Source organism: Macrosteles quadrilineatus, unplaced genomic scaffold (assembly GCF_028750875.1).
Source record: "Macrosteles quadrilineatus isolate MER2022 unplaced genomic scaffold, UCM_ALF_1.0 Scaffold_2__2_contigs__length_208266976, whole genome shotgun sequence".
In the NCBI taxonomy this organism is placed as follows: domain Eukaryota; kingdom Metazoa; phylum Arthropoda; class Insecta; order Hemiptera; family Cicadellidae; genus Macrosteles; species Macrosteles quadrilineatus.
Window position 1 is genome coordinate 43434643 of NW_026542595.1, and position 13100 is coordinate 43447742.

At 35.0% G+C, this 13100-nt stretch overlaps 1 protein-coding gene across 3 annotated transcripts in view; it reads right to left on the minus strand.

Annotated features, from left to right (window-relative positions):
* Positions 1-13100, minus strand: part of LOC128985812 (EF-hand calcium-binding domain-containing protein 4A-like) — a 75867-nt gene that overhangs the window by 10870 nt on the left and 51897 nt on the right. For 2 of the 3 annotated variants that reach the window (XM_054405703.1, XM_054405704.1), the window contains exons 6-7: positions 11951-12115; positions 3466-3601 (exon numbers count right to left, since the gene is read on the minus strand). In XM_054405703.1, coding sequence (XP_054261678.1) covers positions 3466-3601; positions 11951-12115 — 301 coding nt within the window. The remainder of the gene's footprint in view (positions 1-3465; positions 3602-11950; positions 12116-13100) is intronic. The other variant, XM_054405705.1, reaches the window with a different exon arrangement.

The following is a 13100-nucleotide window of genomic DNA, read 5'->3' on the forward strand; positions in this document are numbered from 1 at the left end:
AATACTGATTAATAGGTCGTAGAAATGACGTTATTTCCCAACGGTCGTTGGATCGGAAGTAAAGTTATCCCGAGTGTAGTCGGCAGGGATATAGGTTACTTCCCAACGGTCGTTGGATGGATAATCGAGTGGGTCGTTAAAGGTAGGATCGGTCCCAACGGTCGTTGGATCGGAAGTAAGGTTATCCCGAATGTAGTCGGCAGGGATAAAGGTTACTTCCCAACGGTCGTTGGATGGATAAATCAAGTGGGTCGTTAAAGGTAGGATCGGTCCCAACGGTCGTTGGATCGGAAGTAAGGTTATCCCGAATGTAGTCGGCAGGGATAAAGGTTACTTCCCAACGGTCATTGGATGGATAAATCGAGTGGGTCGTTAAAGGTAGGATTGGTCCCAACGGTCGTTGGATCGGAAGTAAGGTTATCCCGAATGTAGTCGGCAGGGATAAAGGTTACTTCCCAACGGTCGTTGGATGGATAAATCGAGTGGGTCGTTAACTATAGGATCGTTCCCAACGGTCGTTGGATCGGAAGTAAGGTTATCCCGAGTGTAATCGGTAGGGATAAAGGGTACTTCCCAACGGTCGTTGGATGGATAAGTCGAGTGGGTCTGTAAAGGTAAGATCGTTCCCAACGGTCGTTGGATCGGAAGTAAAGTTATCCCAAGTGTAGTCGGTAGGGATAAAGGGTACTTCCCAACGGTCGTTGGATGGATAAGTCAAGTGGGTCGGTAAAGGTAAGATCGTTCCCAACGGTCGTTGGATCGGAAGTAAGTTATCCCGATTGTAATCGGTAGGGATAAAGGGTACTTCCCAACGGTCGTTGGATGGATAAGTCAAGTGGGTCGTTAAAGGTAAGATCGTTCCCAACGGTCGTTGGATCGGAAGTAAGTTATCCCGATTGTAATCGGTAGGGATAAAGGGTACTTCCCAACGGTCGTTGGATGGATAAGTCGAGTGGGTCGTTAAAGGTTAGATCGTTCCCAACGGTCGTTGGATCGGAAGTAAGGATTATCCCGAGTGTCGTCGGCAAGGATAAAATTACTTCCCAACGGTCGTTGGATGGATAATCGGTAATAGTGGGTTTGTAATGGTATGGTATGGGGTAATCACGAGTCGCGTGTCTGTTCCCCTGCTTACAAAACCAGATTACAGCTTGAAATAATCGAAATATTAATTTCCTTTAGCCTAAAACAAGTTTGGATGATTCAATGCCAATTAGCCGCCTTTGCTCACTATTTAGGTTTACTATGGAATCCAGACGGACGTCTGCGGGAGAAAATCGGTAATAATATCGGACGGTCGTCTGCAGGATGGAGATTTGTGTAAGGGTAGGGTAAACAATTAGGAGAATGTGTACATACACTTGGCCCAAATCAAATCTACACAACAATGCACACCAAATCAAGCAGGAAAATAATGCAAAGCAATTGATATAGTTGGAGGATAGGCTATTAGTAATGCAAGCTATTATATTAGGCTACTACGTTATGAAATTATTTCAAGCTCCAGGCAACTATTTATGTGGTATTTTACTGAAATGAATGATAACTGAGTCGAAATAAAATAAATGAAAGGAGATAATCTGCTGTAGGATACTATGGTTCAAAGACTGATTACCAGATAGGAATGTAGATAACTGCGCTAGTAAGCGTTCTACTGTAGGGTTTAATTGACAGTGAAATTCAAATTATATGATTGAATAGGAAAACTATTGTGATTTTAGAATTTGTATAGGAGTAGTAAGAATAATTTGCAAATTTAGTATGGATTTATAATACAGTAGAAAACAAGCTACTAAATGGCTAAAAGCCGGAAAATGGTAGATAGAGCGTACCTTAGTCGTAATTGATGTTTGATGCACCCTACTATCCGTTATAATACTTATATTTGTATTACTCACTCTACTAACTCGTACTACTACTTCTAACAACTCAATATTCAGTCAGCTCGTGTGTCGGTGTCGGAGGGTCGGAGGTAGACTGACGGTCGTGGTTGCTCTCGTTCGGCGCTCGCCACTCGAGCCTCGGGCGCATGCGCGAGTGCCTCATGCGCATGCGCGGGTTCTCCCGCTAACGCGATTGCCAACTCGCTGACTCTTCTGCGCATGCCCGACTCTGGAGCCAGCTGTAACTTGTTAATATTTTCCAAATACTGTAGATTAAAATTGAATATTTTTCCTAAGTAATTATTTTATTTCATTTTTTTCTATTATTTTTCGCTGACTGTTTTTCTCTCTTCACAACAAATAAAACATTATTCCTTGTAATGTGATAAAATTCAACTCCTTTTTTTTTATAAGCATAGCTTATAACCACAGGTTACGACATGGCCGGGCTGAGGGGCCATGGATCTGTATATTAATGGAGGTACAAAATAGTACAAAATAAGTACTAAATAGTAGTATAGCTTATAACCATAGGTTACGATATGGCCGGGCTGAGGGGCCATGGATCTGTATATTAATGGAGGTACAAAATAGTACAAAATAAGTACTAAATAGTAGTATTGAGGGGTCGTTGAACTGTACAGTTCACGGGCCCGTAGCTTGGTTTTCTTTGAAGTACAAATTATATTAATGGAGGTACAAAATAGTACAAAATAAGTACTAAATAGTAGTATAGCTTATAACCATAGGTTCCGATATGGCCGGGCTGAGGGGTCATTGACCTGTACAGTTAACGGGCCCGTAGCTTGGTTTTCTTTGAGGTACAAATTATATTAATGGAGGTACAAAATAGTACGAAATAGGTACTAAATGATGGTATACATATTAGGATCAAATTCGAAAATGGCCGGGCCAGCATGTCACTGGCCCGGAATCCTAAATTAATTAGTTATCCGGTACCGAGTGGGGTACTAATTTTTTGTTTGTTGGTACTAAATAGTACGAAATAGGTACTAAATATTAGCATAATTCTTATGTACTAATTCCGTAATGGCCGGGCCAGTGACATGGACGTGGTAGTGGATGTTGTCAAACACGCGTTTTAAGCCAATAATAACTTATTTAAAACTTTTGACATCGAAGCAGCTTTCGAGATCTTTGTGCAAGCAAGCAGGTAAATATACATGCAAGCAAACATTGCTCTTACAAGAATATAGGATTAATAAATTGAAACTCGTGGTTTGAATTCATAAGTACAGTATTAATAAGACTATATTGATTGCCGTACCGGGTTAGGTGGCATTTCGAGTGGCTTTTCATGGTTAGCCTACTTCAAAGAACACCATTGGACTTAATAAGCTGTCAGGGCAGAGTCCTAGGAAAGTATTGAGCTTTTGGCTGCCTTTATTGAGTATTTTCGTAAATGCATATTAGTAATTCGTAGGAAATGTTATTCTCCTTCAGAATATCACCTTCCACTTTGGTTGATTTCCTCACTACCTATTTAAAAGTTTGCAAAAAGCTAAGCAACCTGGTGTGGTTTACCAATGAGATAGGCCCCCATTACATGTGTATTCAATACCTTCCTCCTCTATGGCTGCCAGGTGTTGAGCATGTCTGAAGCCGTCCACATAGCTTTGCTCAGCTCTCAGTTCAGCTCTTCTATAGCTTTGTTCTACAGCCACATCTGTATGTTGAGAACTTTGACTCCTCTCGTCCTAGGTAAACAGCATGTACATAAAATGTATTGTACATCTAATATTACTAACCAAAAACTAAACTTTTAACAGACAAGGAAGTATAAGGTGGTATTGCCGTTATTTGTCTTGTTTAATATCTTATATGACATTGGTTGTATCTCCTGCATATAACTGTCAATGCGTTCCACAGCTCAAAATATGTTGTGTTTGTTATTTAAACATCAGTTCAGTATGTCAGTATACTGTAACCATGTAGTTTGGTAGGTGAATTATTCTAGTGCACGATCCTGAAAGTGTCAGAGTAGCTTTTGGATGGTTCAAAACTGGGCCAAGCTTTCCTTAATCATTGAGATTTTTTTGTCATACCTTAAGAAACCCCTGATATTTTTTACCTAACTCAATTCTAAACTCAGCTTATATTCAAATTCAGTTTAAAATACACACCTAGGTGGTGGTGTTATATGTATATATAATATGGCTAGATAATATAATAATATAATATGATGTATGACATCAGTATGTCAGTATATACTGTAACCATGTAGTTTGGTAGGTGAAATTATTCTAGTGCACGATCCTGAAAGTGTCAGAGTAGCTTTTGGATGGTTCAAAACTGGGCCAAGCACAGTCATTAATCATTGAGATTTTTTTTTGTCATACCTTAAGAAACCCCTGATATTTTTTACCTCACTCAATTCTAGACTCAGCTTATATTCAAATTCAGTTTAAAATACACACCTAGGTTGTGGTGTTGTCTCCAAAGTAATGACAGTTAAATAGTATCGAAATACCATGCAAATACATACCTCTATAAATCTTACTAATATTATAAATGTGAAAGTTTGTGTGTTTGTTTGTTTGTGTGTTTGAAGTTCAATCACGCATAAACCAATGGACGGATTGGGCTGAAATTTGGCATGAAGATAGCTTACATTCCCGATTAACATATAGGCATATTCTTATCTCAAAAATCCTTTCGGGCTCCACCCCAGTGGCTCTGTATTCTGTAATTCCCCATGTTAACCTTATGAGTATTCATATTTAAAGGGAATTAAAGAATTTAGTCAGCTGTTTCAACTAAAAAAGTTGGTTCTATGATATGGAAAAGCATTAAAAAGTTATAAGATTTACCAACAGGGTGCAGCACTATATTTTTTTTGCATTTATGAAAACAGCTAATTTGAACTAAGCAGCAACAAAAAAATCTGATTCGCAATGAGAACTGTCAAAGTAGGATTGTTTACAGTTATGTTTATGTTTTTCATTTCATGAATAATTTGTGATATTTTGCAAATTGTTGATAATTTATTTTTCCCTATTGTTTAGGTGAAGTGGTAGAACATTATGGCTATGGTATATGTGTAATACTATAGAATACCGTAAATTTAAAAAAGCAAATTTTATCAAACTGTGTCCTCCCTTATTGCAAACGCAAAGCTTTAGTATAACTGCAATAAGCATTTTATACTTATATTCCAACCCTGTACGAAGGATGGGTACTCTCCTGCTAGTAATATCATATATATTAAAACGTGACAGGGTTTTTTTATTTCACAATTCTGAATCGACCACTTGACGGATTTTCATGATTTTTGTGTTGAAAGATAATTTTGAGAACTAGGGAATGTCGAAGTCTTAATTTTAGTTTAGAGTTTAAGTTTTTTAGAAATTAAGTTTTTTTAGAAATTAAGTTTTAAATTTAAAAAGTCTAGCAGCCGATGCTAACATTCTACTCTAGCTTTTGGTATAATACAATTCGCTTAACTAAACAGCTGTAAACATTCAGTGTATTCAACATTCTACTCTAGCTTTTGGTATAATACAATTCGCTTAACTAAACAGCTGTAAACATTCAGTGTATTCAACACAAATTCGGCATTTGGATGAAAATGAAATGTCATACGTAGGGTCGACTTATTTATACTATGTGTAATGTTATAATAATTGATAGGTTCATTTTTCCGGTAAGAGGACAAGAGATTATTAAATATACAAAGTAAAATCCTAGATGTTCTAATTTTTTTTTTTTTTAGCAGTCTTTAAAATCTTTAGTTTGTTTTAGTGCCATATAATTTGTTATATCTAACAGCTGGTTGAATATAAAAATATTCTATAGAACTATGAGGTTAGTTTCTTTACTCTGTGATTTGTCATTGATTATAGGAAACTAGGTGAAACCCGTCGAAATCGACGGTTACTTTCAAGGCTTACGTTAATTCATCAAACTGCAATATATTGGGTGAAATATACATATTTTGAGCATTTAGCATTGTTTAAAGGGTAATAAGTGTAAAAACAATAATGATAAATGATAAATATGGTTGATCATTCAATGAATAAAATATTTTCCATACCGTACGTCATAGTATGTTATCTGGTATTTCTTCCTTTGGAAAAACCTTTAAATAGTATTAAAATCCTATTAGTGGATCTTTTGAAGTTAAACACTTTCGTGATTTCATCAGTGTAATGCAGATTAATCTATGATTTTATTTGAAAAAAAAAATCTGTTGGGAAGATACGTTCTAACATCAAAGGGAGGTATATCCGTTACGGTGTAAGTTTGATTTTTCCTTCGTCACGTCGCATCAGTTCATATCGTACTTCTGTGCCAATGAATAACCCTCTATAGTTCGGCCGCTTAGAAAGCGACCTCCTCCAGCATTGGTTTAGCATTAGTGCGCAGGTCGTTTTCTAAGAGGCCGAACTATAGCATAGTTTTGAGAAATTGTTTGTAGGGTTACTATTAAAGCTGGAATTTCTTGACATGGGGGATGTCAGTTAGTTGTCTCAGCCTTATCAATAACATAAAGTTGTTAAAATAATCTCTCTACGGAATGTTAGGTGTAGTGGAATACTTGAAGTGAAGTTGGCTTTTATTCTTGAACTGTTAGGGGCCTCCTCATTTATATGGTCTTGGCTGCTTAATTGGCAACAAATAATGCAAATGACATAGCAATGGGACATTTAGGAAAAGCAAAAATACTGTAAATTGGCTGTTACGTATATATTGACGTTTACATATTGGTAATCAACGTAGACCTATCTTATAAAGGATTATGTGATCTAGTTTAAAGGAATATGAACTTTCTGTCATGACAGTAGCTGCTTAAATCGTATTTTCTCTTTGTACCATATTTTACAGCCAAAATGTAGTGTTCTTTTTCAATAATGTTACCAACCCAGTGCGTCAAAGTCCGTAATATAGGCAGGTGCAAATAATTTGTCTAGATGGGTACCATTTTAGGCAAGGTTTCTATGTTTGGATTTTATTAGACACGATAAGAGCAGATATCTCTACATAAATATTTGATATGTGTAGAATAATATGATAAAATGTAGGCAAAAGTGGTTAAAAAGGCAGACACCAACCCGTACAATAGATATAAGATAGTTCAATAAGAAATAATTTAAGAATTGCTGTGATAAAAGGATTTTCCACTGATTTCGTAATGGAACGTTATATTGCAAAACATGACATGATAAAGAGGAAAATTAATTTTAAAATCAGAAAATATCATTGCAAATACTTATTTGGTACAATTCAGTAACTCCCAACAAATATGTGAAATACGATTTAAAAATGAACAGCTGTTTTATTGAAAAGTATTATTCACATGGCCAAAATGTAAACAACTCTGTGAAGGGATCTTTAAAGGCTTCTGGGGCAGAGCCCTAAGGGATTTTGCTTAGTTTTTATTTTGATAACTCGTGTACAGACCAAGACCTTTCTTTGGACACCTCTATCAAGTTTCTACGCCCAGCCGTTCTCTCAAATTAGTGGTGACAAAGTTTCCAATTAAATATTTAAATTCCCCCCATGTTAATCTTATGGAAGAAAATCCAACTTTGATGTCCTGTGGGGCAAAGCCCGAGGATTTTTATTACATGAATTGGTGAAAGGGGGCGTCTACACAAAAAATACTTTATTTTGACACATCGTTTGTAAAAATCCTTCCATTATTAACGGAGGAGTAGTGTTTCGTAGAAATCGCCTTCACATATTATATATAAGGATAATTATCAATTCAATTATCAATTATTTAAGATGGGGACGCCTCTATGTGCGTATTTTAACCCAAATATGAGTGAAGGATGAGTGTAGGATGAGTGGCGCGATCTTGTAGTCTTGTTAGTGACTAAGGCCGACATGTTCCTTAGACATTTGATTATATAACCATTGCTATATATGAATCGAAGCTCACAAGTTTTCAAAGGAAAGTACCAGACTTTTTAGGGAAAGGTTGGGAAATAACAATGATCACATGTTTTAATTCATCTTGGCAGCTTTTTATTTACAACTAGCTGTAGGTAACTAGAGTAGGAACAGAAAGTGACACAGTCATTGGAAAAGCGAGTTTATCATCATCCGTAAACCTCTGTTACAATCACCCACTGCAGTTGTGATTTTAACTTTACACAACCGCCATCGAAGCGCCATCAATGAGTGGAAACCTTGTTTGTAAGCTATTGGCGACGATCATTAATAAATTCAAGTTTCCCAGCCCTATACAACACTGATTCAAGGCATTCTTTCAGGTTATCAAAACTCAAGAACAATTGTATACACAAAGAATCTCTGGTTCCTGACCTGGATGATGCCTAGTTATTCAATTTCATTTACGGTTACACTATATTATTCCACTTGCGATTAATTAAATCCATTATGTAAGAAAAACGTTTTTAATCTCACTTGGATGGGATTTGCCTTCAAAACGTGATCGCAAATGGTTGAGGTATTTGTAAACAACATTTGTAAACATATCAGTGACATCTAGAAAAAATAATCATGATCGGAACAGCTGTTCGTTATTTGATAGATCATTACGTGATAAAAATTGGACGAAAACTTGACAAAAATCGCACAAAACTGCATTTTTGAACTCCGTAATTTTATTTACTAAGTAGTGAGGCCATATTTTAATGGCTAAAGACACTCTCGCCAATCCAGTGAATACATTAAAATGACTTGGATCTTGATAGGTACTCTCGTTTTCCTGGAGAAGATTGCGTAAATGCCATCTTGAGTGTTACAGACAGACAGACAGACGGACGGAAATTTAGATGAGACTTTTTTCGGCTTCTTTAATGTATAAAACGTAAAAATAACCTAAAAGTTTATGATTCTGAGCAATGTAGGCTACAGACAAAACTCTAATTTTATTTATATAGATAAATTTTGAACTGCTTAAACTATGCTTGAAGGAATAGACATATCCATATATAAATCCCAAAGTACCCACGAAATGTTCGTCATGACGAGAAACCTTGCGCAAAACTATCCATTATTTCATAAATTGCCCTTTAAGGTCGTAATACATAATGTTAAAAAATACCTTTAGCTGTACTTATTTGTATGTTATTCTTTCAATTTATTACCTAATTAAAATCAGGTGTGATTATTTGTTTGCATTCTGTTTTGTTTATTTCAGCTTAACTTAACCAATCAATAGTTTTATTAATACTTATGAAGTCAAACGAGGTGAAGCCCGTGGGTGACAGCTAGTCTTTGCTAAAAGAGAATCAGAACTGTAGCATTATACAAAAATTCAAGGCTGTATCCAATGGGGGGGGGGGTCAGGGGTGCGAAACCCCCCAAAATTTTGAAATAATAAAAAAAAAACAGACCAATAAAACATTTGTAGGATTTTATAAAAAAAAAATTAATTGTTTAAACATTTAAAGATGGTGAAGAATAAAGTTAAAAACAAAGGAAATACAAATTTAATTACTTTTGTAATTAATTTTGTTCAAGTCATTACAAAAGTCATAGTTGGTCAGCTGTGTGGACGCTATCTTTTAGGGATCGCGGGGAAGTGTGAACGAAGGAGTGGTAATTTGACATAACCTGTCAATCTGCTCATTGACATTGTGAACTGTGTAGTAGGCATTCAGGTTTTAGTGACAAGTCTTTTTAAAGTTATGTGTCATTTACTTAATTTAATAACACGATAATACTAAATACCCCCGCCGCAGCAAACCTGCAGACTAAGCAAATTTCTATTAGCCTGATTGGATTTACACTAAAATGCCTCCTTAAAAATATCACATTTCCCTAGGTATTTAAATAGAATTAGTTTAACGAGTACTTAGGTTTGCTGCAACAGGGAGGGTAAAAAGGTGTATTTTTGTAGAATGTTAATAGTTTAGTATGAAATGAATACAGTTTCCAAATTTGATCAAAATATTTTCATAAACAAGCAAACTACAACAGTTTACTTATTCTCCATAAAAATAACATGGGAATTTTAAAATTACAGATTTTTGGAATTTTCTCCTTCCATTAGGCGCATAATAACGCTTCAATATACTAAATTATTTGTTTTTTTAAGCTACAAAATGGTTTGAAAAGGAATTGCTAAATTTTAAGTTTTTAGGATCAAAAATGGGAAAAACCAATTTTTACCCCATAAAACCCCTCATAAACCCCCGTTCCCATAGTCCGATCATGCTGGTTCGCGAACTCGTTCAAATAAATGTAGGTTTACACGTTTGTACTAAATTTCATCAAAATCGGATCATTTTTGCTCGAGTTATCGCGCTAACGGACACATATATATATATATATATATATATGAATTTGAACGGATGGTGTTTTTGGCCTCTAGGGACCTCAAAACGAAAAAGTAAATCTGTCCCGGGTCCAGGTCTCACAATGTGTACTACGGTAGTAGCTTATTCCCTAAAGGGGAAATTTGCTAAAATCAGTAAGATACGTAAAACCAAACAAAAAAGTGAAAATCTATTTTAATTATGCCTGCTTCTGCATCAAATTCCCTCGCCTTAACCTTTATTTGAAAAGGCAAGGCAAGTAAAATTATGTTTTGTATTGTAAACATATTTGTGATGGCAAAATACTCGCTAATGTCCACGAGCAGGAGCAAACATCCTCTGTTCCCTTTAGCTTTGGCCTTGAGGTAAAAAAATATTAGTTGTACTATTTTCCTACCGTATATGTCCTGTGTGTATGTTACTGTTTATCTTTTTAGCAAATTTCCCATATAGGGAATAAGCTATTACTGTGGTAGGCTACTCATGGTATGACCTGGACGCGGGATTGATTTTTTTTTTTGTTTTGGGGTCCCCAGATGCCAAAAACACCATCTGTTCAAATTCATATAAATATATATATATATATATATATTTATTTATTTATATACAAATGCATTATTAAAATCTTTTACCCTTTTTTTGAAATTCATTTTATTTAACAACCTAGGTTGTTAAATAAAATAATTTCAAAAAAGCGGACTTAGTTTTTAATAAGTTAATGCATTTGTATATCAAAATAGTAGCCCTAATCACTACAATTTTCTTAATATATATATGTTTCCGTTAGCACGATAACTTGAGCAAAAATGATCCGATTTTGTTGAAATTTGGTATAAACATGTATACCTACATTTATTCTAACGAGTTCGCGAACCAGCATGATCGGACTATGGGAACGGGGTTTTATGGGGTAAAAATTGGTTTTCCCATTTTTGACCCTAAAAACTTAAAATTTAGCAATTCCTTTTCAAACTATTTTGTAGAGCTTAAAAAAAACAAATAATTTAGTATATTGAAGCGTTATTATGCGCCTAATGGTTAAGGAGAAAATTCCAAAAATCTGTAATTTTAAAATTCCCATGTTATTCTTATGGAGAACAAGTAAACTGTTGTAGTTTGCTTGTTTATGAACATATTTTGATCAAATTTGGAAAATGTTTTTATTTCTTACTAACTATTAACATTTTACAAAAAAAAAACATCAGTTTTACACTCCCTGATGCAGCAAACCTAAGTACTTGTTAAAATAATTCTATTTAAATAGGAAATAAATGTTATATTTTTAAGATGGTAGACATTTTAGTGAAATCCAATCAGGCAAATGGAAATTCGCTTAGTTTGCAGGTTTGCTGGGGTTTGTTGGCGGGGGTATTATTAGCTTGACGGCACTACCGACAATATTAAACCAGTAATTGCTGTTACCTGTCGGATTTACTTGAAACTACAACAAATGAAGAGCTCGTTGCGTACAGAGTAGTATTAATCCTATGTATGGCTATGCTATGGCGGATAAGTGCAGTGAAAGAAACAGCTGCGTTCCGGCATGATCACCTTTCACTCCAGGCCGTGGCCTGGTAGAATTGGCAATGTTGCAAGTAGTGCTGTTATGAGCCAGACGTCCCATAAGCTATCATGGCAGGTATGGGAAGCACCCGCTCATTTAATTGTGTATTAACTTATTAATTTAAATAAAATTTTATGAATCTATGTAATGAATTTATGAAATATTGAAAATAAAACATAGTATTCTAAACCAAAACCATAAAAATTAAAAATGTATTTCTGTACATTTAAAATGTTTAAAGTGTAACGTACCTGACTAGAATGGAGAGCAAGACATGTGCTTGTAGAAGAGTATGTTCTCTCATTAAGTCTCTGCTGCAACTTGTCTCTTTGTTCCACCAATTCCAGAAGCTGTTGTTCCTTGGCCTCTAGTTCTGCAAAGAACTGTGTCTTTAGAGTTGCCTCCTTCTGCTTAATCTATAACAGATCATAGATCTGAATAACTCTGTGTATTTAGAGTTGCCTCCTAATGTTTAATCTATAACCGATCACAAAACTCAGTAACTCTGTGTATTTAGAGTTACCTCCTTCTGCTTAATCTATAACAGATCATTCAACTGAATAACTCTGTGTCTTTAGAGTTGCCTCCTTCTGCTTAATCTATAACAGATTACACAACTGGATAACTCTGTGTATTTAGAGTTACCTCCTTCTGCTTAATCTATAACAGATCATATAGCTGAATAACTCTGCGTCTTTAGAGTTGCCTCCTTCTACTTAATCTATAAACAGATTACACAACTGAATAACTCTGTATCTTTAGATTTGCCTCCATTCTGCTTAGTATATAAAAGATTATACAACTAAAAAACTCTGTGTTTTTAGAGTCGCCTCCTTCTGCTTAGTCTATAATTACTCACACAACTGAGTAACTATGTCGTTAGGGTGGCCTCATTCTAAAATCATACAAGGTGTAAAAGTATGACAATTTAAAAAGGCATGCTCAAAGTATCAGCCTTAAAAAAATTACAATAATATCTCAATTTACCCTGTGAAAAATTTGTTCATTTTTTTATTTTTTTAAATAAGAAAGCAACTTTATTTACACGGAAGTATCTGTTTGGAGAATACAATAATATATATGACACTTGCCACTAATATCCCTGCTTTGCAACGGGGTAAGGATGTGTGGAAGATAAAATGTTGGTCCTTTGAACATTTTGTAAACATTTTGAAAGGGACACATCCATGTAAACCTAATATTATATATTTTAAATGTGGATATAATCTAGCATGTTTAAGGAAATGTTTAGGTGAAAATCTAATCAGGCAAATGTGAATTCACTAACTCTGCAGATTTGCTGCGGCAGGGGTATATTATATATTAGCTTTATAGATGATCAATTTAACAAAATAAGTATTATAATTTTATTTATAAACATTACTTTTTAATAATGAACAT